Source organism: Symphalangus syndactylus, chromosome 13, assembly GCF_028878055.3.
Source record: "Symphalangus syndactylus isolate Jambi chromosome 13, NHGRI_mSymSyn1-v2.1_pri, whole genome shotgun sequence".
Lineage (NCBI taxonomy): Eukaryota > Metazoa > Chordata > Mammalia > Primates > Hylobatidae > Symphalangus > Symphalangus syndactylus.
The window spans coordinates 21,992,373-22,018,630 of record NC_072435.2 but is presented as its reverse complement, the minus strand read 5'-3'; the positions used below and the strand labels follow the sequence as shown (position 1 = coordinate 22,018,630).

Here is a 26,258-nt window from a genome sequence, read left to right as displayed (position 1 = left end):
CATATCATATGCTACCATTTGTGAAGAAAGGAGTACTATATATCTTTCCAGAATATTCTATGCATATAAATATCCATATATATGCTTACATATAGTAAGCAGTTGCTTCTAGTGAGGGGGACTTGGCAGCTGGGAGACACAGGAGTAAGAACAGTTTTTTTTTTAACTTTATAAATTGTGGACTACATGAATGTATTCCCCCATAAAATAATTTTCCAGTGATTATAGTCATGTGAAGTTATGAGATTATACCTTTAATTCAACATTGTAGTAGGTGGATTACGTTCATAACTCCTACTTTTCACCCTTTCCTGGGACCACACACTTAGGAAGGCTCTTCTGTGCTGATCCTAGGCTTGGTTAGGAGTCTTGCTTTGGCCTGTGGAACTAGATGCAAATGTGACAATATCAGAGGCTTGAAAGCATGCCTGTGTGTCCACTCCCTCTCAGACTCCTGCCACCTCCCTGAGAACACACCCAGGTGAGATGTGAGTCAGGAGGAGAAGCTCAAATTGGCCCAGCTGAGCCCTACTGGTCCAGGTTCAGACCAAGCCTGGTCCAGACCAACAGAACCAGCAGCTGACCTGGAGATGCATGAGAAATAGTAAATGGATAAGTGAGGGCTGGATGATTTGTTACACAGCAAGAGCTGACTGATACAAGCATTAAAGTCAGGTCTTTGAGTTAGGGGGAAAAATGCTGGAGATGGGTAGGTGTTTCCTCATACTGAAAAAAAGACTAGGCCCACTCTAAAAATCTTTTGTAGAGGAGAGGCACTCCCTTCTTCTAGAATAACTTCCAGCTCTAGATTTCTCCTGCTCATTTTCTCTAAGCACTATTTCTATCTTAGTGAATCCAGATTTCTTCTTCAGACTCTGCTCCTTTAGTAAATATGCCAACTTGGCCAAAGGAACCAAACCTTTTATTCACTTTAATTCAATTAAATTTACTGAGCAAGTGCTTACTCAATAAAATCAACAATGAAAAGGCCAGCTGGCCAGGCATGGTAGCTCAGGCCTGTAGTCCCAGCACTTTGGGAGGCCAAGGCAGGCGGATCGCCTGAGGTTAGGAGTTCGAGACAGCCTGGCCAACATGGTGAAACCCTGCCTCTACTAAAAATACAAAAATTAGGCCGGGTGTGGTGGCTCATGCCTGTAATCCCGGCACTTTGGGAGGCTGAGGCGGGTGGATAACGAAGTCAGGAGATCGAGACCATCCTAGCCAACATGGTGAAACCCCGCCGCTACTAAAATACAAAAAAACTAGTCCGGGCGTGGTGGCGGGCGCCTGTAGTCTCAGCTACTCGGGAGGCTGAGGTAGGGGAATTGCTTGAACCCGGGAGGCGGAGGTTGCAGTGAGCCGAGATTGCATCACTGCACTCCAGCCTGGGCGACAGAGCGAGACTCCGTCTCAGAAAAAAAAAAAAAAAAATTAGCCAGGCTCCTGTAATTTCAACTACTCGGGAGGTTGAGGCAGGAGAATCACTTGAACCCGGGAGGCGGAGGTTTCAGTGAGCCGAGATCGCTCCACTGCACTCTAGCCTGGATGACAGAGAGAGACTCTGTCTCAAAGAAAAAAAAAAAAGGAAGAAATTAAAGGCCAGCCATAGGTGTTTCTGCAGGTCTACTTGCCTGTGCCGCATTTATAATTTTGCGCCAGGGAGACCGCAGGGGAGTCTGGCAGATGTGAGGTACAGTCCTAGCCCTGTGTCTTCCCCACTGTGTGCCCTCAGGCAAGTTAACAAGCTTCTCTGAGCCTCGGTTTCCTCACAGGAAGCGTCGGGGATAACACAGTATCTCCCCCATAGCATTGTGAGTTTGGAAAGGAGGCCCTCAGCTCTTAATCTTCTGCTGGTCCACGCGGGTTTCTGCCAGGGCGCCCCTGTTGACAGGTTTCGCCTCCCTGTGAGAGCCCAGGTGTTGAGTCAGGCGTGGGAGCTGGGCAAAGGCGTCCCGCACTGTCTGCATGCGTCCTCTGGTGTCGGATGAGCGCGGAGGAGAAGCTGAAGGCCTTGCCGCAGCCGCTGCACTCGTAGGGCTTCTCCCCGGTGTGCACGATGTGGTGCTGGATCAGGTAGGAGCGGTTGCTGAAAGCCTTGCCACACTCGGGGCAGATGTAGGGCCGCTCGCCCGTGTGCGTGCGCTGGTGCAGGGTGAGCGAGGAGCCCTGGCCGAAAGCCTTACCGCACTCGCCGCACTTGTAGGGCCGCTCTCCGGTGTGGATCTTCTGGTGCTCTATAAGCGAGGACACGTGGCTGAAGGCGGCCCCGCATTGCAGGCACCTGTAGGGTCGCTCACCGGTGTGCACGAGGCGGTGCTGGAGGAGGTGGGAGCGGTTGCTGAAGCGCTTGCCGCAGTCGTGGCAGGGGTAGGGCCGCTCTCCGGTGTGCGTGCGCTGGTGCTGCGTCAGGTGCGACACCTGGGTGAAGGCCTTGGCGCACTGGCCGCACGCGTAGGGCTTCTCGCCCGTGTGGATGCGCCGGTGCTCGGCCAGAGAGGCGCTCTGGCTGAAGAGCGCGCCGCAGTCCTGGCACGTGTAGGGCTTCTCGCCCGTGTGCACGCGCCGGTGCTGGGTCAGGTGCGCGATCTGCGCGAAGGCCTTGGCGCACTGGCCGCAGCGGTAGGGCTTCTCCTCCGTGTGGATGCGCTGGTGGCGGATGAGCGCCGAGGAGAAGCGGAAGGCCTTGGCGCACGCGGCGCACTCGTAGGGCTTCTCGCCGGTGTGGATGCGCTGGTGTTCTAGCAGAGACGAGCGGTTGCGGAACGCCTTGGCGCACTGGGCGCACGCGTAGGGCCGCTCGCCCGTGTGCACTCGCCGGTGCTGGGTCAGGTGCGTGACGCGCGTGAAGGCCTTGCCGCAGTCGGCGCAGCGGTGCGGCTTCTCGCCCGTGTGCGTGCGCCAGTGGGATGCCAGGTACGAGCCCTGGCTGAAGGCCTTGCCGCACTCGTGGCACGCGTAGGGCTTCTCGCCCGTGTGCGTGCGCTGGTGCAGGGTCAGGTGCACGCTCTGGCTGAAGGCCTTGCCGCACTCGGGGCACGCAAATGGCTTCTCCCCTGTGTGGATTCTCTGGTGCAAGATGAACGCGGAACAGTAACTGAAGGCCTTCCCGCAGTCCCCGCATTTCCATGGCTTCTTGGGGCCGCCACCTCTCTCCCGCTGGCGGCTGTCAGGATGCCTCTGCTTCGGGCTCTTCCCGGGCGCGCTGCACCTCCGGGGCCTGCTGAGGTCAGGGACACTGGCTTGGGTAGCAGCAGGACTCGATATGGTTCTTGGGATTTCGCTGAATTCATCGCGTTCCTGGATGCCGTCCCCGGCAGGGTCTCCCTTGCAGGCCACGGCCTCTGGCTCTGGACAGCTTTCCTGGTTTTCCTGCAGTTCCTCAACCTCAACCTGGCCCTCGTGTTTCCAGTTTCCTTCCAACTCTGCGCCCTGGAGGGCGACGCTCAAGAGTCCCTCCATCCTCGATCCCTGGGCTGCTGTCTTGATCTCACATCTTTTCTTTGGGTCTGAAAGGAAAAGAAAAAAATCTAAACATTGCCACTTCTCCTGAGCTGGAAAAATGGCTAACAGCTGAGCTGGGAAGGACTTAGCATGGAGTCCCGGGACCTCTGTGCCAATGACATTTTGGGTCCAATAATTCGGTGTGGTGGGACCCAACCTGTGTGTTGTGAGATGTTGAGCAGCGTCCCTGGTCTCTCCACACTGGATGCCAGGGACACTACACCCCAACCCCTGAGTTGTAACAATGAAAAATGTGTCCAGGCCAGACGTGGTGGCTCATGCCTGTAATCCCAGCACTTTGGGAGGCCAAGGCAGGTGGTTGCTTGAGCCCAGGGGTTTGAGACCAGCAAACTGTCTGCTGCCTGGGCAACACAGCAAGATATCTTCACAAATGAAAAAAAAATTAGCCAGGCATGATGTTGTGCACCTGTGGTCTCAGCTACTCAGGAGGCTGAGGCAAGAGGATCACCTGAGCTCAGGAGGCTGAGGCTGCAGTGAGTAGTGATCACACTACTGCACTCTAGCCTGGGTGACAGTGTGAGACCCTGTCTGAATTTTTTTTGTTAAAGTCTCCAGACACTGCCAGGTGTCTTCTCCCCTGGGGACAAAATTGCCCCCAGTTGGGAATCACTGATTTAATGGAACTAAAAACAAATTTAAAAGATCCCTGAAAAAGAAAAAAAAAAAGCATGAATCTGTCAGCTCTTAAAATATGGCCTTGTAATCTGGTGCTGTGAACTGAATTGTCTCCCCTCAAAATTTATACATGGAAGCCCTAACTCCCAAGGTGATGCTTTTTGGAGATGGAGCCTTTGGGAGGTGATTAGGTTTAGAGGGGGTCCTGAGGGTGGGGCCCCCACAATGGGACTTTTTTTCTTTTTGACATGAAGTCTTGCTCTGTTGCCCAGGCTGGAGTGCAGTGGCACAGTCTTAGATCACTGCAACCTCCACCTCCCGGGTTCAAGCGATTCTTCTGCCTCAGCCTCCTGAGTAGCTGGGACTACAGGAGCATGCCACCATGCCTGGCTAATTTTTGTATTTTTAGTAGAGACAGGGTTTCACCATATTGGCCAGGCTGGTCTCAAACTCCTGACCTGAGGTGATCCACCCGCCTTGGCCTCCCAAAGTGCTGGGATTACAGGCGTGAGCCACCGAGCTCGGCTGGGACTAATGTTTTGATAAGAAGAGGAAGCGACGCCAGAGCTCGCTGTCTGTCAGGTGAACGCATGGCAAGAAGGCAGCCGTCTGCAAGCCAGGAAGTGAGTCCTCAGCGTGGTCTGACCATGCTGGCAGTTTGATCTCAGACTCCCAGCCTCTAGCACTGTGAAGAAATAAGTGTTGCTTCAGCCACCTAATCTGTGATTTTTTTGTAAGCTGGAGCTAAGATAACTGGAAAGACAGTTTTCTTTTCTGGGGAAAAATCAGTTGAAACTTTAATTCCCAGTGTGACAGTGTTTGATGTGGGGCCTTTGGAGGATGATTAGGTCATGAGGGCACCCTCCTTAATAGGGTTAGCGTCCTTATAAGAGGAGACACCAGGGGGCTCACTTACTGTCTGCTCTCTCTGTCCTCTGCGTGTGAGGACACGGGGAGAAGGCGGCCATCTGTAAACCAGGAAGAGAGCCCTCACCAGACAGAATCAGCCAATAGTGATCCCTGATTTCACATTATGGGGACACTATTCAACTCACTATGCTCGCCTTCTACAGGGCTCCATCAGTGAAGGAGCTGCCCGGGGTCTCCCAGGCTCAGAGGTTCATGCTGGCCCCTGGGCCCAGCATCCTCGTTAGAGATGGTGATCTCAAGCTATTGCAGGTTACCCTGTCTGGTTTCCACATTTTCAGTGGAAAACAGGGATCTGTTTTTATATGAGCCCAGGAAATCACTGTTTTTTAGAAAGCCATAACAGAAGCCATACATTTAGTTACTTCTAGTGGGGCTGTGATGCTGAAGGATTTATACCAATTGCCTGGTGTACACTGGACCTGCATGCTGGACAGAAACTCACCACTGACTTCTGATGCTTTAGTTCTAACAGAATGGGAAGACAGATGGACAAATGACCTCCTGGTGCTGAGAGAGGGAAGGAGGCAGCTGCCCGTGGATCCACTGTGCTGGGGCTAGCCCCAGAGGGGGCTTACACTGCTGCGGGGGGGAGTCCTTTCCAGGCTGTGTGGCTGCAGGTAAGTGGCTACCTGCTCTGAGGCTCTGCCTGGTTTTCTCTCTCTAAACAGGGCTCCAGCCTTCCATTCTCCCAAGGGCCATGGCGGGGCTCTCAGGAAGCTTGGCCTCATGTTATGTGTGGGCTCAGCCCCTCACACACAGGCATTCCCTGAACCAACTAGTAGGCTGGGTGCATATAGCAGACAGTACTTGGCCTTGGGCTCCTCCGGGCACATTCCTGCTGCTGCTGGGCAGGCTATGTCTGAAGCTTGTCCTCCCCACTTCCTGTGTGAGATCCTAACCCTTTGTGGTGGTGCTAGGAGGTGGGGCCTCTGGGAGGTGATGATGACATGAGGCTGGAGCCCTCAGGCGTTGGATTCCTGCCCTTATAAAAGAGGACCCGGAAGGCTCCCTTGCCCCTTCCTCCAAATGAAGACACAACAAGAGGGCCCATCTATGAACCAGGAAGCAGCCCTCACCAGACACCAAACCTGCTGGCACCTTGACCTTGGACATCCAGCCTCTAGAACTGTGTGGAAATAAATGCTGTTTCCTTCTTTCTTTTCTCTTTTTATTTTCTTTCTTTCTTTTTCTTTCTTTCTCTCTCTTTCTTTCTTTTCTTTCTCCTTTCTTTCTTTCTCCTTCCTTCCTTTCTTTTCTTTCTCTTTCTTTCTTTCTTTTTCTTTCTTTTTTCTTTCTTCTTTCTCTCTCTCTCTCTTTCTTTCTTTCTTGTTGTTGTTGTTTTTTGTTTTGTTTTGTTTTTGAGACAGAGTTTCACTCTTGGTGCCCAGGCTGGAGTGCAATGGCATGATGTTGGTTCACTGCAACCTTCGCCTTCTGGGTTCAAGTGATTCTCCTGCCTCAGCCTCCTGAGTAGCTGGGATTACAGGCATGCACCACCATGTCCGGCTAATTTTTTGTATTTAGTAGAGATAAGGTTTCACCATATTAGTCAGGCTGGTCTCAAACTCCTGTCCTCAGATGATCCACCCACCTTGGCCTTCCAAAGTGCTGGGATTACAGGCATGTGCTACCGTGCCCAGCCAATAAATGCTGTTTCTAAGCCACCAGAGTATGGCATTCTGTCACACACCAAAGGACCTAAAATAGGGTTTTTGTTTTTTTTTTTTTTTTTGAGACAGGGTCTTTCTTGCTTTGTTGCCCAGGCTGGAGTGCAGTGTTGCGATCATAGCTCACTGCAGCCTGAGAATCCTGGGCTCAAGTGATCCTCTCACCTCAGCCTCCCAAAGGGCTTGGATCACAGGCAGGCACCACCAACCACACCTGGTCAAGACAGGGCTTTTGCGTGGGCTATTCTTTCTGCCTGACATGCTCTTCCTGCGGCAAGTGCCTCAGCAAGAGGACGAGAGGAGACCCTGAGGAAGGGAGTGATGGTGTTTGTGTTCAGGGTGGAGAACACAGCAAGTGCAAAGGTCCTGGGGCAGGATGGTGACAAGGGTGGTAGAGGAAAGGTAAAGGGGGTGTGGGGCTGGACAGAGCAACTGAGGTGCAAGGCAGGGGAGATGCAGTATAGTGGGGTGGGGATCAGCTCACACAGGAAGTCATGTGTGCTGGTAAGAACTTTGCTGGTGGGGCCCAGGCTGGGTCGGCTCAGGTGCCACGTCCACTGGCATCCCCGGAGTGTGCAGGGGTACCCACCTCGTGTGTGAGGGGAGGGCAAGTGGGTTCACGGAGGGATTGGGTGAACCTGGGGCGTTATGCACACACACACACAGGAGTCCAAGGGGAGACACAGGCTTGCTCAGGGGCAGTAGAAGAAAGCTGTCTACTCCCAGCACTTCTGACACATGGGCTTTCTCCACACCAACAACCAAGTCTCCAGTCTGCTCTGGCTGGGAGGCACAGGCAGCTACCAGCCATAAAACTGCCTCAACCCCTCCTTGGGTTTGGTGATTTGCTTGCACAGCTCATGGAACTCAGGGACACGCTTTACTTATTGTTACTGGTTTCCAATAAAGGATACAACTCAGGAACAGCCAGAGGGAAGACACACAGGGTAAGGTATAGGGAGGGGCTCAGAGCACCATGCCCTCTCTGGGTGCTCGACAACCCCGGAGCTCGGCAAACCCTAAGTTTAGGGTGGTTATGGGGGTTCCATGACACAGGCGTGACTGACATAGGTGTGATGACACTGGCCATCAGTGATGAACTCAACTTCCAGCCCTCTCCTGTCCCAGGAGGTAGGGGCTGGCTAAAGGCTGGAATGCTCACAGGGCTAGCTCCCGTGGCAATCAGCCCATCCTAGGGGCCTACCAGGAGTCCTCCATTAGCATAAACATAGGTGTGGTTGAAAGGGGCTTATTAAGAGTTGCAAAAGACACTCCTTTTACTCCTGTCACTCAGGAAATTCCAAGGGTTTTAGGGGCTCTGGTAACAGGAGCTGGGGATAAAGAGTAAACATATTTCTTATTATATCACAAGATCCCAGTTAGACACATGCGTTACATCACACTCTGACACACACAGGGTCATACACAATCATACCTGCCCAGACACACACAGACATGCAGAGACACCCACACCCATATCCAGGGACACACAGTCGCCCTCCCAACCCCCATGCAAGGAGGCAGGTGGGAAGCCATCACCTGCAGCCACATTCACACATGCACACAGGGTCCTGGGCACACGTAGCTACACACACACACACCTAGCCCCACACATAGCTCCCTGTGTGAAGAGGTGCACAGAGAGGGACAAGGTCACACATGCCACCTGCTCCACACAGGCAGGCCATCACCGAGACACCAACAAGGGATGGTTGGACACATGTGCAGTCACACTCAGGGGATAGAGCTCCAGCATAGCCAAAGCCCACGTGTGCAGCGTCTCCACTGTGTGCAGATGCACACACTTCAGACAGCACAGCACTCTACAGCCTCGCACACCCAGGTCACCCATCATTGTGCTGGCAGGCACATGGGCCGAGCCAGCCTACACACTGGCACACCCAGACATGCACACGTGGGGTCACACACCTCACATCCAGGAGAACTTTCAGACTTGCCCAAAGTCAGTCACACGTGTATGTGACATGCTGTGATATGCAGACACCGCTTCACATGAACGAGCACATAACACACCGATAAAGTGTCACATGCCTTTACAGGCAGTCACACACCTGCCTGGGCCGGCACCACTGAGTGAGCAGGTGCAGACGCAGTGACACTCAGGGACGGGCTCACAGGCAGTCACACACCTGCACGGGGTGGCACCGCCGAGTGAGCAGGTACAGACACAGTGACGGGCTGGCACCGCCAAGTAAGCAGGTGCAGACGCAGTGACAGGCTCACAGGCAGTCACACACCTGCACCGGCTGGTACCGTCGAGTGAGCAGGTGCAGACGCTGTGACACTCAGGGACGGGCTCACAGGCAGTCACACACCTGTACGGGCTGACACCGCTGAGTGGGCAGGTGCAGACACAATGACACTCAGGGACGGGCTCACAGGCGGTCACACGCCTGTGAGCCGGTGCAGACACAACGACACTAGGGGACGGGCTCACACGCGGTCACACATCTGCAGGAACATGCACGCACAAGCACACTACACACCGTTGCTCTCGCCTCCCGGTATCACCTCCGAACGCGCTGGCCGGCCCCCTCCTGGCCTGGTGGAGTCGGCTCCGCTTCTACTCAGTCTCGAGTCCTACTGGGCCAACGCAGACCCTGGTGCCTCCTTCCTTAGAGGAGCGAAGGTCAAGACTTCTGCTGCTGCGGAGGAGCACGCGCACCGGGCCCGGGTGGACTGCGCCTGCGCATCGGGCCCGCCTGGCTCTTAGGAACTACGACTCCCAAGGGGCGCTGCGCGCTCGCTGGCACCGCCACTAAAGAGGGGAGTGCCTGGGTCATCGAAACTACAACTCCCAGAAGGCTAAGCGTCTGCACGCGCTCGTCCGCAGGGCCTTGACCCCTGGGGGCCCGAGGAGCGCCGGGCTGCTGGCCCGAGGAGCGCCGGGCTGCTGGCCCGAGGAGCGCCGGGCTGCTGGCCCGATCCCCGCTCACTACAGCTTCAGTGCATGGCGGTGGGCGCAGCCAGTATCTCAGGGGTGGGACATTTTTCTTGCTCAGGGCATGGGGCCGAGCCCACAGGCTTAGAAAGAAGGAACCTGAGTCCGGGCACCTGTCATCCCAGCACTTTGGGAGGCCGAGGCGGGTGGATCACCTGAGGTCAGGAGTTTGAGACCAGCCTGGCCAATATGGCGAAACCCCCGTCTCTACTGAAAATACAAAAATTAGCCAAGCATGGTGGCACGCACTTCCAGCTACTTGGAAGGCTGAGGCGGGAGAATGGCTTGAACCTGGGAGGCGGGGGTTGCAGTGAGCTGAGATCCCACCACTGCACTCCAGCCTGGGTGACAGAGCGAGACTTCGTCTCAAAAAAAAAAGAAGAAAGAAGGAAGCTGAGGTTCAGACAGGCCAAGTCCCTGCTACAGGCTGCGCAATCTAAAAAGGTAGGTGCCAGGGTTTGCAACCCACACTTTTCTTTTGGTCTCAGGTAGCTGATGTCATTCCAGTCTATGGCAAAGAAGGTGGCAAATCCATTAACATAGATGAATAATTTCATTTTACTTTTTAGTTTTATTTTTTAGAAACAGTTTCGCTTTGTTGCACAGGCTGGAGTGCAGTGGTACAATCACGGCTCACTGCAACCTCGACCTCCCCAGCTCTAGTGATCCTCCTGTCTTAGCCTCCTGAGTAGCTGAGATTGCAGGCGTGTGCCACTACACTGGCAAATTTTTTTTAACTTTTATTTTTTGTAGAGATGAGGTGTTGCTATGTTGCCCTGGCTTGTCTTGAACTCTAATCCTTCCACCTCGGCCTTAAATAATTTTAATATTAATAGTTGACATGCACATGGCATTTACTATCTGGCCAGCATTATTTTAAGGTGCCTGCTCTGAAGGAATTCTGTTAGCCTTCCTAAATTATTCCTAATTTTTGTATTTTTAGTAGAGACAGGGTTTCGCCATGTTGGTCAGGCTGGTCTCAAACTCCTGACCTCAGGTGATCCACCCTGCTCAGCCTCCCAAAGTGCGGGGATTACAGGCCTGAGCCACTGCGTCCGGCCCTGGCCCCTTGATCTAGGATTTCAGCCTCTAGAACTGGGAGAGAATAAATTTCTGTTGTTTAGGTGACCCAGTCTGTGGCGCTTTGTTACGGCAGCCCAAGCTCACTGATATAGAGGCTAAACAACCTCCATGCTTCATTTACTTAATCAGCTGTGGGTCGGCACTGTGGGTTGGGTTTAACCAAGTAGTTCTTCTGTCTTGGCTGGGCCCACTTGTGCATCTGTGCTGAGCTGGGTTGAGCGGCAGCTGGCCCATCTGTAGCCTCTCATCCTCCGCCAGGACAGCCTAGGGTCATTTCCATGGCAGCCTGGCAGGGTTGCGAGAGAGTTACTAGGAACCGTCAAGCCCGTTGAGCACAAGGCTCTGTACTGACAGCTTTGCACTTCCACTACAAGCTACTGGCCAAAGCAAACCACAGGTGCAGCCCAGATTTGAGGGGTGGGAAAATGGCCGCAGGGCAAAGGGAATGGATTCAAGGACGGGCGGAATACTAGGACCAGTTTTGCAATCTGTCACGTGCACATACACACATGTGGTGAGTTGGATACAGCCTGGAGTGTGTAATTACAAACACCCCTCTAATAAAAATGTGCAAAGATCTTTCAATTACTCAAGTGATGTTATTTCCAAACCTTTCCCATAAGAGTCAACCCCCTTAAGATAGAATTATTATCATGCTGGCCGGGCGCGGTGGCTCACGCCTGTAATCCCAGCACTTTGGGAGGCTGAGGTGGGCGGATCACCCGAGGTCGGGAGTTTGAGACCAGCCTGATCAACATGGAGAAACCCTGTCTCTACTAAAAATACAGAATTAGCTGGGCATTGTGGCTCATGCCTGTAACCCCAGCTACTTGGGAGGCTGAGGCAGGAGAATTGCTTGAACCCGGGAGGCGGAGGTTGCGGTGAGCCGAGATGGAGCCACTGCACTCCAGCCTGGGCAACAAGAGCAAAACTCCATCTCAAAAAAAAAAAAAAAATTATCCTCATGCTAAAATGTATTCCCAACTATGACTGGAATTTCTCTATTCTTTATTGGTAAAAGAAAAATTCGGCCAAGCACGGTGGCTCAAGCCTGTAATCCCAGCACTTTGGGAGGCCGAGGTGAGGGGATCATGAGGTCAGGAGATTGAGACCATCCTGGCTAACACGGTGAAACCCCGTCTCTACTAAAAATACAAAAAATTAGCCGGGCATGGTGGCGGGCGCCTGTAGTCCCAGCTACTTGGGAGGCTGAGGCAGGAGAATGGCGTGAACCCGGGAGGCGGAGCTTGCAGTGAGCCGAGATTGCGCCACTGCACTCTAGCCTGGGCAACAGAGCGAGACTCCATCTCAAAAAAAAAAAAAGAAAAGAAAAGAAAAAAAAGGAAAAATTCAGAGGTGGCATGTGCAAAACTTGCGCCGTACATTTATATAGCTGATATTCAATTCAAGAACATGTATGCGATTTTCAGATTCTTGCTGTGATAAACGATGTTTCCGTGAACATGGTTTTTACCAGTTTTAAAAAATGGGTGATATAATAAATAGAATGTGAAGCTGTATCAGTCTGGGTTCAGAAACAGAATCAATAGGAGATACTATGTACCTATCCATATATATATTATTAATAGATATAAATTGATCATGTGAGCCAATTCCTTAAAATTTTTCTCTTATCTCTCTCTGTGTTGTCTATATGTATACATATATAATAGAGATTCTGGTGGAAGGCTCTGAGATCGAGGGGGAAGGGAGGGGGGCCATGAAAAAGTCACTCTAAGCCAGATTGGGGTCTTCAGCTCTGCAGACCCAGGAAATTCAGATATATGTGTGTATATATACCTGTATCTATCTATCTATCTATCTATCTATCTATCTATCTATCTATCTATCTATCATGTATCTGTCTGTCTATCTATCTATCCATCTATCTATCGTCTAATGTATGCAGAGATTGAGATTTATTTTAAGGAACTGTCTCACGCAGTTGCGGGAGTTGGTTTGTAGGGCTAGCCAGCAGGTGGAAACTCAAGCAGACATTGATGCTGAAATCTTGAGGCTGGATTTCCTCTTCTCTGGGAAGCCCTGAGTTTTACTCGGAAGTCCTTCAACTGATTGGATGAAGTCCACCCACATTACCGAGGGCAACCTTTTCTTAAAAAAAAACTGGTTGTAGATGATAACCACATCTACAAGATACCTTCACAGCTACGCCTGGATTAGCATGTGATTGGATTACCAGGCACTGGACCCCAACCAGGTTGGCCCATAAAACTCACCCTTAGCAGGAGTCTTATGGGGAGTGGGCAGGAAGGGGTATGTAGAGAGAAATGACTGAGGAAGACTGATGAGATAAATGTCGGTTCTAAGTACAATTAGGAAAGATCACCAAGTCCTACTTTACCGAAAAAAAAAAAAATCAAAAGAAAAAAGGAAGTAGGCCAAATGTAAACCACGATAAATGTTATTTTGTTCTTTAGTCACCTGCAAAGATACATGTCAAGCTTCATTGAATCACTTGAGGGCACTATTGCATCACGGAAGGAAGGACACAACCTGCTCAGATCTAACCTATCCCTTTAAAAATAGGGGAAAAAAAAGAAGATTCCAGTGGAAGGCTCTGGGATCAAGGGGGAAGGGAGAGGGGCCATGAAGAAGTCACTCTAAGTCAGGTTGGGGTCCTCAGCCCTGCAGACCCAGGAAATCCAGTTTTACTCCCACCCTCCCCGCAGGAATAGTCCTTGCACAGGGAACACCTGAAGTGCAAGCGTCTTGGTGCCCCCTGAAAACTCCTTCAAGTGCTTTAACCTCCCTGTGCCTTATCTGTGAAATGGTTTTTGTTTGTTTGTTTTTTTGAGATGGAGTCTCGCTCTGTCGCCCAGGCTGGAGTGCAGTGGTGCGATCTTGGCTCAATGTAAGCTCCGCCTCCCGGGTTCACGCCGTTCTCCTGTCCCAGCCTCCCAAGTAGCTGGGACTACAGGCGCCCACCACCATGCCCGGCTAATTTTTTTGTATTTTTAGTAGAGACGGGGTTTCACCATGTTCGCCAGGATGGTCTCGATCTCCTGACCTCGTGATCCACCCACCTCGGCCTCCCAAAGTGTTGGGATTACAGGTGTGAGCCACCGCGCCCAGCATTTATTTTTATTTATTTATTTATTTATTTATTTATTTATTTGATTTTTTGAGAAAAAGTCTCGCTCTGTCACCCAGGCTAGAGTGCAATGGCACAATCTCAGCTCACTGCAACCTCCGCCTCCTGGGTTCAAGCGATTTTCCTGCCTCAGCCTCTGAGTCGCTGGAACTACAGGCACCCACCACCATGCCTGGCTAATTTTTGCATTTTTAGTAGAAACGGGTTTTCACCGTGTTGATCAGGCTGGTCTCGAACTCCTGACCTCAGGTGATCCACTCACCTCGGCCTCCCAAAGTGCTGGGATTACAGGCGTGAGCCATCGCGCCCAGCCTTTTTCTTTTTTATTATTATGATCATCCTAGTGGGTGTGCCCCTCTCACCTTGAACCATCCAGCCACAGAGGCTCCCTGCATATCCCACGAATATGGCAAGGCCTATGTGCGTGCCTTTCCAACCTCAGGGCCTTTGCACATGCTTTTCTCGCTGCCTGGACCCTGCCTCCCTCTCCTCCTTGCCTGACTTTCCTTCCTCAGGGGGCACTTCCTCCCAGTTTCCTTACGAGGATTCCCTCACTTCTTCTTGTGCTTTGCACCCTCTGCTTCTCTCCACAGCACTGACTAAAATTAAAATTACATTATGATGTGACCGGGTGCAGTGACTCACGCCTGTAATCCCACCACTTTGGGAGGCTGAGGCAGGAGACTTGCTTGAGACCAGCCTGGGCAACATAGTAAGACCCTTATCTCTACAAAAATTTTAAAATTACCAGGCATGGTGGTGCATGTCTGTAGTCCCAGCTACTCAGGAGGCTGAGGCAAGAGGATTGCTTGTGCCCTGGAGTTCAAGGCTGCAGTGAGCTATGATTGCACCACTGCACTCTAGCCTGGGCGACAGAGCAAGACTCTGTCTCTTAAGTAATAATAATAATGATGATGATGCATATTGTTTGTTCATAGAATAAAGCCCTTTATAGATGGAGCCTGCTACTGCCTCTTTCTTACACCACATAGTTAAAAATGATAGGCATTACTATTTGCAAATTTGGAGAACCAATTAATGTAATTCAAATACAGTGTATTCAAGTGCTATAATCTGAGTAAAGAATAAAGATGTTATTTTTTTGTTAATTTACAAAACATAATATGTTACATGAAAGAACCAGGGCCGTTGCTGGTGTTCAATCTCAGACTGAAGACAGGAGAAAATGAGATGAACGAATGTAATTTTAAAATCGTGGTGCGCACTGCTAGTTGTAGAGTTTCATGAAACACATACTGGCCATGTGCAAGTTGAAGCCTAAGACAAAGGGAAAAAATCACTAATCTTATCTTTATTTTTATTGTCTTTTTTTTTTTTTTTTTTGAGATGGAGTCTCCCTCTGTCGCCCAGGCTGGAATGCAGTGATTTGTCGCCCAGCTACTCGGGAGGGTGAGGCAGGAGAATTGCTTGAACCTGGGAGGCAGAGGTTGCAGTGAGCCGAGATTGCGCCATTGCACTCCAGCCTGGGCAACAAGAGCGAAACTCTTTCTCAAAATAAAATAAAAATAAAAATAAAATAAAATAAAATGTGATGATGATGGTGGTGGTGATGGTGATGAGGATGATGAAGATGGTGATGGTGGTGGTGATGATAGTGATGGTGATGATGATAATTATTACTGTGAGGTTAATTCTGTGTGGCAGCTGGGCCATGGGATACCCAGATAAACATTACTTCTGGGTGAGTCTGTGATGATGTTTCCAGAAGAGGTTAGCATTTGAACTGGCGAACTGAATAAACCATATGACCTTCCCCCATGTGGCTGAGCATCATCCAATCCACAGGGGTTCTAAATAAACAAAAGATGAAGGAAGGAGGAACTTGCCCCAATTTTCTTGTCTTTTCTGAGCTGGGACATCTCATCTCATCTCCAAGAAACTCAGTGACCAAGATAAATCATATTCTAATGCCATACTTTAAAAAATAAGTGGTAAACATTTTAAATAAAATAAAGATAGGATCGGCCGGGCGCGGTGGCTCACGCCTGTAATCTCAGCACTTTGGGAGGCTGAGGCAGGTGGATCCGAGGTCAGGAGTTCAAGACCAGCCTGGACAACATGGTGAAACCCTGTCTCTACTGAAAAGACAAAAATTAGCCAGGCATGGTGGCAGGTGCCTGTAATCCCAGCTACTCGGGAGCCTGAGGCAGAGAATCACTTGAACCCGGGAGGCGGAGGTTGCAGTGAGCTGAGATTGAACCATTGCAGTCCAGCCTGGGCAACAGAGCAAGACTCAAAAAAAAAAAAAAAAGGCTGAGTAAAATTCCATTGTATATAGACATGATATTTTGTTTACCCGTTTACTTTTAATGGAGACCTGGGCTGCTTCCGCCTTTGACTATTATGATTAATGCTGCCATGAATATGTTTGTGCAAATATCTCTTCATTGTCACTTTCAAATCTTTCTGGTATATACTCAGAAGTGGCATTGCTGGGTCTGATGGTAATCTTACTATTAATGTATCAGGAACCATCTTCCTGTTTTCCACGGCCCCTGCATCATGTCGTATTTCCAACACCAGTGCAGAAGGGTTCCAATTTCTCCAAACCCTGCTAACACCTGCTACATTCTACGTAATGGATAGTAGCCATGTTAATGGGTGTTGGTGATTGCTTTTTTATTTTTGAAAGGAAAAATAAAATTACTTTCCTTCTGCCGTGGTGACAATTACTTAATAATAGGATGTGTGTATCTTTTGGGCACTCCGTGACTTCCCAAACTTTGGACTCAGACTAGGCCATGTCGCCCTTATTTCCTCATCCTTGTTAGTTTTCATGTGACAATTGCTTTTCTTCACAGCAAGCACGGACACCCCAGCATCACGCACATGTGATGTCAGCAAAGGAAACGTGGACACGCTAGTGTTCACACTGTGACACCTGTAGCTTGGAGAATTACATGTGGTGTCAGATGTCAACTATGCTGTGTTTCCCTCAAATTTAACATTACCTGGGTGCAGGGTTGCAGCTGCGAGGATAGAACAGCAGAAGCAAAGTAGGAATTAGTGGGGGTAGGAGAGAGAATGGAGGAGCTGGTCTGGTTGCCTAGCAACATGCAGTGTCCTTGGAGACGAGTCACTATGGAAACAGAGTGAGAACAGGTAGCGGGGGAAGGGCGATTCTGCCCCAGCCAAATGCAGCTGCAGAGAACAGGAAAGTGATGTGGATGTCCCACAGTTCGTTTGTTTTTCTTTTAAATAATCTCCTGATTTTATATTCAGATGGCTTCCGTTTATACTTTCACGTATTATTTGTATATCTCTCAGGTTAGCTTTTCCTAAAATGTAGTTCAAGGACTCCTGGGGGAATCAAGATTCTTTAAGGTGGTTCACAATTCCAAAGTATTTTGGACATTAACACCAACATTAACACTTTGGCTGGGCGCAGTGGCTCATGTCTGTAATCCCATCACTTTGGGAGGCTGAGGCAGGCAGATCACCTGATGTCAGGAGTTCGCGACCAGCCTGACCAACTCGGTGAAACCCCATCTCTACTAAAAATACAAAAATTAGCCGGGTGTGGTGGTGGGCATCTGTAATCCCAGCTACTCAGGAGGCTGAGGCAGGAGAATCCCTTGAACCCAGGAGGTGGAGGTTGAGGTGAGCTGAGATCACGCCACTGCACTCCATCCTGAGCAACAGAACAGGACTCCATCTCAAAAAAAAAAAAAAAATATTTGCCTTTTCTTTTTCTTTGTCTCTGTATGATGTAATGTAAGTGTTTGAATTAAGTAGTCAATTAGAGAATCTAGCCATCTTGTAGTAACGGGGACATGAACAAGGTATGCAAAAACGTAAAACGATGCCATGTCTATTGGAGGGAGAAAGAATGGGGGAGCTGGCCTTGTTTCCAGGCTGTGCTCAGCGTCCCTGGAGAGGATCCACCGTGAGTTGGAGTGGAAGAAGGCCGTGGAGGAGGGGCTGTTCCTCCCTAACCCGCTACAGCTGTAGGAGTGAGAGATGGAGCAGGCAGAGTCAGAGCCCAGCAGGGATGGGGCTTTCCGAAAGAATCGCATGAAAGAACATGAAACAGAGACCTGAGTCCGTGTAGAAGGAATTAATTTGAATGACTGACCACAGAAGGTAACCTGGGGTTGGGAGTGAAGGTCAGTGGAAAATAGTTTAATCAATGGAGTGCTGATCTTCAAGGGCTGAACGGATGGTAGCAGCAAATAGTGTAATCAATGGAGTGCTGATCTTCAAGGGCCGAGTGGATGGTGGCAGCAAATAGTTCAATCAATGGAGCACTGATCTTCAAGGGCCGAATGGATGGTAGCAGCAAATAGTGTAATCAATGCAGTGCTGATCTTCAAGGGCCGAATGGATGGTAGCAGCAAATAGTTTAATCAATGGAGCACTGATCTTCAAGGACTGAATGGATAGTAGCATCAGGTGTGCAGAGGAATAGCATCAGGTGTGCAGAGGAAGCTACCTGCAAGGTGAGAGGTGGTGCTGGAGATGGGATACTGGGACTGGGGGGATGGAGGAATTTTGGTCATGGTATTAACAAGCCAGATGGGAGTGGATGGCTGAGGGAGTTTAGACAATAGCCCTGGAGGACGGGAGGTCAGTACGTAGACAGTCAAGAGTGTTGGGAGGATTAGAGCTTCTCTACCCTGGCAATATTGAAAATTAGGGCGGAGAAAACTATTACAAGGACAGAAAACCAAACACCGCCTGTTCTCACTTGTAGGTGGGAGCTGATCAGTGAGAACACATGGACACAGAGTGGGGAACATCACACACTGGGGCCTGTCGAGGGGTGGGGGGCTGGGGGAGGGATAACATTAGGAAAAATACCTCGTATAAATGACGAGTTGATGGATGCGGCACACCAACGTGGCACATGTATACCTATGTAACAAACCTGCATGTTGTGCATATGTACCCCCAGAACTTACATTATTATTATACTGTAAGAAAATTAGGGCTGAGAATTCTGTATGTTGTAGGGAGGGATGTTCTCTGCATCGTAGGGTAGGGAGCAGCATCCTTGCCTTCTACCCAGGGGATGTCACTAGTCCCCCCTTCACTTATGTCCACCAAAGTATGTCCAGACCTTGTCAACTGTCCCTTGGGGGTGGTCACCCTGTTTCTAAATAACTCCTCCACCTGAATATTAAATCACCTGAAATGCAGATGGAGTTGGTGTTGGTGAGGGTGACATTGCAAATCCACAGAGGGTAAGATGCCCAAGGAGCAGGGGACTTTTGTGAGGATGTTTGTACCAACCAGCCTTTTACTTTCTGTGTTCTGATGTTTTGATATCTGTGACTTTGATGACCCTTCAGGGACTGCCCCTCCGAGGCCTAGTCAATTTTCAGAGCTGATAAACCACTCACCGAAGAGCTTTGCCGTTCATACGCGAACTGCCAACCCAGAGCCTACACTTAACCTCCTGCTTTATCAGGTGCTCACAATTCAGGACGCTGTCCACCTGCCCTAATCACTCGGGGACAATTGTCAGACAGCCAGTGTATCCCAGAGTCACTGGAATTATTTAAACCAGCCACTCCTAAGCACGCCTGCATTGACTTCCTTGTTCCTTCCCAAGAAAAATAAAATAGAGGCTCATGTCCACATTCCCCACAGCCCTCTGCCTCCCCCTTCCCCATGACCCTGTAGCTCCTCACGTGACCCTGAGTGACATGGTGTGTCCCTCTCATCGTGAATGTGAACAACCATCTTTTCAATGGCAGCCCTCTGCTGACCTGTCTCCCTATTGTGTAGAAGATTGTGCGATGGAAATAACTATGAATTCCATTTTCTGTGAGCTCTTGAAAACCCAGAAGCATCTCCTTGTCCGTGTGTGTGTGTGTGTGTGTGTGTGCACGCGCAAGTGTATGGCTGAAGGGGAGTTTGGGAGACTCTCCATGGACAACCAAGGAGTCTCAGGCCGTTTTCCTTGTTCCGCATCTGCCTTATTAGGACTCCGCCCAAACCACAGATGCCCAGGCCCAAAGCAAGACAGCCTTGGATCTCTCCTCTGGGAGGGGTCAGTGTCACAGTGTAAATCCCCAAATCGGGATTCAGCCCAGGAGGCCATGTAGGCTCTTGGCTTTGCGCAGGAAAGAATTCAAGAGTGGGCTGACAGAGCGAAGTGAAAGCAAGTTTATTAAGAAAGTAAAGCATAAGGCTGGGCAGGTGGCTCACGACTGTAATCCCAGCACTTTGGGAGGCCGAGGCAGGAGGATCACCTGAGGTCAGGAGTTCGAGACCAGCCTGGCCAACATGGTGAAACCCTGTCTCTACTAAAAATACAAAAAAAAAAAAAAAAAAAAAAGAAAGAAAGAAATTAGCTGGGCATGGTGGTGGGCGCCTGTAATCCCAGCTACTTGGGAGGCTGAGGCAGGAGAATCACTTGAACCCAGGAGGCGGAGGCTGCAGTGAGCTGAGATCGCGCCACTGTACTCCAGCCTGGGTGACAGAGTGAGACTCTGTCTAAAAAAAAAAAAAAAAAAGAAAGTAAAGGAATAAAAGCGTGGCTACTCCAGAGGCAGAGCAGCCCCAAGGGCTGCTGGTTGGCTGTTTTTATGATTATTTCTTGATCATATGCTAAATGACAGGTGGGTTATTCATGAGTTTTCTGGGAAAGGAGGTGGGGAATTCCTGCAACTGGTTTCTCCCCCTTTCAGATCATACAGGGTAACTTTCAGATGTTGCCAGCAGGACTCCCCTCCTTGAATGTCCAGAGACCGGATGGGGACAGGTGGTGGAGGAGACAGCCTGGAGACGTCCCCTCTCTGAGCCCAGTGTCCTCCTCTGTCAAATGCAGACACTGCTAGGTCTGTGTTCATAGCCAGGGCTGCTGGGAATGGCTGTGCATATTGTACTCTGCACTCAGGCAAGCATCCAGGGAGATGAGCTGGATGTAAAATCCAGCATGAACTCTCTCCAAGTTGTGTTCATGCCGGGGCTGCAGGATTCTCATTACAGCATCCCATCAATCTATCCAAAGTCCCACACCCTACACACTGCGTCGGCACAATTGGCGAATTTGGGAAAAATCTTATTAAACAAAACAACCCCCCAAATATCAGCATACCCATTTTGAAAATATTTTGTTTTTTTTTTCTTCTAAATTTCAGGTGCTGCAAATGGACGTATCCAGCAGCCTTGCTATCGCTAGATGGCAGTCTTGCATAATTAAAAAACTAGCTTTCATTAAATTTTTTTTTCACTTTTTGATTTTGAGTTGTGGGACAATACGCATAACATACAATTTACCATCTTAAGTATTTTCCCCTAATAGTAAACCATGAGCATATGATTTTAACTTTTTATTTTTAGATGTGTGGTAAAAAATACATCACATAATATTTACTTTTTTTTTTTTTTTTTTTTTTGAGATGGAGTTTCACTCTTTCTCCCAGGCTGGAGTGCAGTGGTGCAATCTTGGCTCACTGCAACCTCTACCTCCCAGGTTCAAGCAATTCTCCTGCCTCAGCCTCCTGGATAGCTGGGATTACAGGCGCCCACCATCACACCCGGCTAATTTTTGCATTTTTAGTAGAGACGGGGTTTCACTGTGTTAGCCAGGATGGTCTCGATCTCCTGACCTTGTGATCCACCCGCCCCGGCCTCCCAAAGTGTTGGGATTACAGGCGTGAGCCACCGTGCCCGGCCCACTGCTTTCCATTTTTAAGGTCTTTATCTAGAATTAGAATTGCTGGATCACATGACAATTTTATTTTTAATTTTTTTCGGAAACCTTCAGACCATTTTCCAGAATGACTGCATCATACCACATTCCCATCAGCAGGGCAGAAGAGTTCCAGTTTCTCCAAATCCTGCCAATATGTCTTACATTGTGTTTTATGGATAATAGCCATGTTGATGAAAGTGAGGTGGTTTCTTATTTGCAAAGATAATGATTTTTTAAATTTTTTCAGTCGTAATTGCTTAATAATAGAATGTGTGGCTGGAAGTGGTGGCTCACGTCTGTAATCCCAGCACTCTGGGAGGCCCAGGCGGGCATATCATGAGGTCAGGAGATCGAGACCATCCTGGCTAGCACGGTGAAACCCCGTCTCTACTAAAAATACAAAAGAAAAAAAAAATTAGCCGGGCGTGGTGGCGGGCGCCTGTAGTCCCAGCTACTTGGGAGCCTGAGGCAGGAGAATGGCTTAACCCGGGAGGTGGAGCTTGCAGTGAGCCGAGATCACGCCACTGCACTCCAGCCTGGGGGACAGAGCGAGACTCTGTCTCAAAATAAATAAATAAATAAATAAATAAATAAATAATAATAATAGTAGAATGTGTGTGCCTGCTGGGCATTCTATACCTTCTTAAACCTTGGCATCAGACTGGATTATGCCACCCTCACTTCCTCATCCTTGTTGATTTTCACGTGTTTGATTCACAGCAAACACTGCCAACCCAGCATCACAAATCTTGATGTTAGCAAAGGAATGTAGAGAGAACTTAGGCTGAAACTGTGAACCCCTGGACGTGGAGGTTCATGTGTGTCAGATGTCTAATACTGCTATGCTTCCCTAAAATTGAAAGAATCAGAGTACCTGGGCTGACAGTTGCAGCTGTGGGGATAGAGGGGCAGAAAAGCAGGAGGTGTTCATTGGAGGGGAAGAGAAGGGAAGAGCTCCCCTGGTCGCCTAGCAACGCGGAGACGCCCCACAGGGGACTCTGGTGAGAACAGGCAGTGGCAGAAGGGCTATTCTGCCTCAGCCAAATGTAGCTGCAGAGACTCAGGAAAGTAATTTAGATGTAGAAATTAGAAATTAATTTCTTTAATTAATAACCTCTCAGTTGTGTATTCAGACGGTCTCCACTTATTTTTTCATGTCTACCGTTTGCATATTTTTAGGCCAGTAGTTCCCAAAATGTAGTTTAAGGACTCCTGGGGGAATCAAGACCCTTTCTGGGGTTCCATAATTTCCAACATTTTCCTAAGAAAATTAAGAATTTACTTGCCTACCGACTTTTCAATTTATCTGCATGATGTAATACTGCAAATGTTTAAGTGGCAGATTTGAGAATCTAGCTGTCTTGTACTAAGGCGAACATTAAATAAATTTGCAAAAAAGGCCGGGTGCAGTGGCTCACGCCTGTAATCCCAGCACTTTGGGAGGCCGAGGCGGGCGGATCACAAGGTCAGGAGTTTGAGACCAGCTTGGCCAATATGGTGAAACCCTGTCTCTAGTAAAAATACAAAAATTAGCCGGGCGTGGTGGCGGGTGCCTGTAATCCCAGCTACTCGGGAGGCTGAGGCAGGAGAATCACTTGAACCCGGCAGGCTGAGATTGCAGTGAGCTGAGATCGCGCCACTGCACTCCAGCCTGGCGACAGAGCGAGACGCCGTCTCAAAAAAACAAAACGAAACAAAACAAAAAAAACCCCCCAAAACCAAAACCCTCAGTTGTATATTAAGACGGTCTCCACTGATTTTTTCATGTCTACTGTTTGCATACTTTTAGGCCAGTAGTTCCCAAAATGTAGTTTAAGGACTTCTGAGGGAATCAAGACCCTTTTGGGGGTCCATAATTCCCAACATTTTCCTAAGAAAATTAAGAATTTACTTGCCTACCGACTTTTCAATTTACCTGCATGATGTAATGCTCCAAATGTTTGAATTAAGTGGCAGATTTGAGAACCTAGCTGTCTTGTAGTAAGGTGAACATTAAAGAAATTTGCAAACATGTAAGACAATGCTAATTTTATTACTAATTCTTTGGAAAATACTATATAATTGCCTACAAAAATTGTGAAATGTTAATATATAATAAGATTATTATTTTAAAGTTTTAAATGTATAATTTTCTCAGCTTCAATATATAATTGTATGTAAATATAGGTCATACAAAGAAAAAAGTTTTAGGGGTTCTCAATATATTTAAAAAATATAAAATTGGCCTGAGATGAAAAACTTTAAAAATTGCTTTCTTAAGTTAAGTGTTTAGCTATCAGCTGGCTGGGTGGAAGGAATGTGCACACTTGGTACTTTTCATACACGATGTCAAATTCTTATGAAGCTATCCAGTTGTTTCTGTGGCTCTAAATTCTCATGGGAAATGTAATTCAGGTCTGTCTTGCTGTTATCAATTTTTCACACTGTCTACCATAATTAACCCAGTGAAGAATTTCAGTGAAAGGTAGATTGAGCTATTTGTACCCAGCCTTCCAGAGAATTCCCTTTATATAGGATAAGTTTAAATTCTTTTTGGGGGGCCAGCGGGGGTGGGGATGGCGGTATCTGGAAAGGAAGATCATAGGATGAGTTTAACATTCTTAGATGGGAAAGTCAAATGTAGATTCCTGAGTTCACAAACCCCAGCCCCAACATTCATGATGTGGGTGATCCTGGGGAAGACACCTGTCCTTCTGAGCCCACCTCCTTCACCTAGAAATGGGTGCTGGGGGTGGGGAAGGATTTGACCTGGTGCCCACCAAGACATGGTAAGAATCAAGAAATGGTAGCTAGGTGGGGGCTTTTGGGCATTTCTACCATAAATATGAAATATGATTTTATTTTAATAATGTGACAAATAAGAGAAAGTAAACAGTCATCTTATTTATTATTATTATTATTATTATTATTTTTTGAGATGGAGTCTTGCTCTTGTTGCCCAGGCTGGAGTACAGTGGCTCTATCTCAGCTCACTGCAACCTCCGCCTCCCAGGTTCAAGCAATTCTTCTGCCTCAGCCTCCCCAGTAGCTGGGATTACAGGCGCCCACCACCAAACCTGGCTATTTTTTGTATTTTTAGTAAAGACGGGGTTTCGCCATTTTGGCCAGGCTGGTCTTGAACTCCTGACCTCAGGTGATCCACATGCCTCGGCCTCCAAAAGTGCTGGGATTACAGGTGTGAGCCACCGTGCCCGGCCGAGAATCATCTTTGTGAATTTTTCCCCAACTACTGTATCAATAATTGTTAAAACAAATTCCTCCTCAATGCTGTCATAAGAGATATGCTGGTTCTCTTGTTCCCATCCCTCATGGGGATATAACTGACTGTTTACCTGTTTCCCCCACCAGGTCATGAACTCTGAGAGTTTGAGCTGTGCCTCTAAAAGCTGTATCAAAAGCACCTTGCACTGTTGAAGCAGGTAAGTGTTTTCCTTGTTACTTCTTAAGTTCAGATGGAAACCCAACATAGCAAATCCTCTGGAATGCAGCTGAAGCAGTACTAACGCTGGGTGTGGTGGCTCACGCCTGTAATCCTGTAGGGAGGCAAAGGTGGGAGGATTGCTGGAGCCCAGGAGTTCAAGACCAGCCTGGACAACACGGCAAGACCTGGTTCTCCACAAAAAGGAAAAAAAAAAATACTAAGAGGCAAGTATATAGCAATAAACTCCTACATCAAGAAACATTTCAAATAAGATTGGGCACAGTGGCTCATGCCTGTAAGCCTAGCACTTTTGGAGGCCGAGGTGGGTAGATTGCTTGAGACCAGGAGTTTGAGAGCAGCATGGGCAACATAGCGAGACCCTGTCTCTATGAAAAATCAGAAAATTAGCCAGGTGCGGTGGTGCAAGCCTGTAGCCCCAGCTACTCGGGAGGCTAGGGTGGGAGGATTGATTGAGCCTTGGAGGTAGAGGTTGCAGTGAGCAGAGATTGTGCCACTGCATTACAGCCTGGGTGACAGAGCTAGACCCTGTCTCAAAAAAAGAAAGAGAGAAAGAGAGAGAGAGAGAAAGAAAGAAAACAAAGAAGGAAGGAAGATGAAGGAAGGAAGGAAGAAAGAAGGAAACAAAGAGAGAAAGAAAGGAAGAAAGACTTCAAATCAACAACCTAAGGATGTACCTCAAGAAACTAGGAAAGCAAGAACAAACAAAACCCAAAAATTAGTAGAAGAAAGTAAATAAACTGCAAAGCAGAAACAAATAAGATTGAGACTAAAAATATGTATATAAAAGATCAATGAATAGAATTTGCTTTAACATCAGGGCCTTGTTGACCTTGCAGGGATGGCCCTTCCTAGTTTTAGCCAATTTCTTGGGCGATAAATAACTTGCTTGAGAGAATGCCTTTTATATACAAACCACCAATCCAGAGCCCACACCCCACCCACTCTAACAGGGCGCTATACTCACCCCAGGGCCAGGTATCACACCACTAAGAACAGCCCTTTTCCCCAGATCCCACTGAGGTTATCCAAAGTGACCAGCCCTAACCTATGAACTCTGCCTCACTTCTTCCTTTCCACAGAAACTTAGTCCATATCCACATTTCACCCACCTCCTTCGGCCTCCTGGCATACCCTGGCGCTTTCCCCGTGGGGCTGCCTGAGCTGAGATGGGCTCTTTCCTCCTGGAAACTGAGTAACACACTTTACTTCAATGACAGTCACTTCCTCATCTGTTGGCCTCAGCATACCTCCAATTTTCC

General features: G+C 48.8%; 1 protein-coding gene and 1 long non-coding RNA gene across 5 annotated transcripts in view; one reads left to right on the top strand and one right to left on the bottom strand.

Moving 5' to 3' along the window:
- Positions 1 to 233: 233 nt before the first annotated feature.
- Positions 234 to 9,422, bottom strand: ZNF835 (zinc finger protein 835). Of its 3 annotated transcripts, none has more exons than XM_055237662.2 (2): positions 9,242 to 9,422; positions 234 to 3,506 (listed from the first exon to the last, which is right to left on the bottom strand). In XM_055237662.2, the coding sequence occupies exon 2, from the start codon at positions 3,457 to 3,459 to the stop codon at positions 1,840 to 1,842; it is 1,620 nt and encodes a 539-aa protein (XP_055093637.1). In that variant the 5' UTR covers positions 3,460 to 3,506; positions 9,242 to 9,422; the 3' UTR covers positions 234 to 1,839. The 3 variants fall into 3 exon arrangements, with proteins under 3 accessions (XP_055093637.1, XP_055093638.1, XP_055093636.1); XM_055237663.2 differs by having other exon boundaries at positions 9,267 to 9,422; XM_055237661.2 differs by lacking the exon at positions 9,242 to 9,422 and adding an exon at positions 6,144 to 9,231.
- A 209-nt stretch (positions 9,423 to 9,631) lies between these two features.
- Positions 9,632 to 26,258, top strand: part of LOC129461203 (uncharacterized) — a 108,217-nt gene continuing 91,590 nt past the window's right edge. The window contains exons 1-2 of one of the 2 annotated variants that reach the window (XR_008650419.2): positions 9,632 to 10,140; positions 24,906 to 24,976. This is a non-coding gene — a long non-coding RNA (uncharacterized lncRNA). Of the gene's footprint in view, positions 10,141 to 16,889; positions 18,352 to 24,905; positions 24,977 to 26,258 lie in introns of those variants that run through there. The other variant, XR_010115196.1, reaches the window with a different exon arrangement.

Excerpts from the sequence above, each read along its gene's own strand:
- ZNF835 (XM_055237661.2), bottom strand. The coding sequence starts at position 6,180 with ATGTCCAAGGTCAAGGTGCCAGCAGGTTTGGTGTCTG. Across the intron at positions 3,507-6,143 it reads GCCAGCAGGTTTGGTGTCTG|ACCCAAAGAAAAGATGTGAG; the intron begins GTGAGGGCTGCT and ends TTTTCCTTTCAG.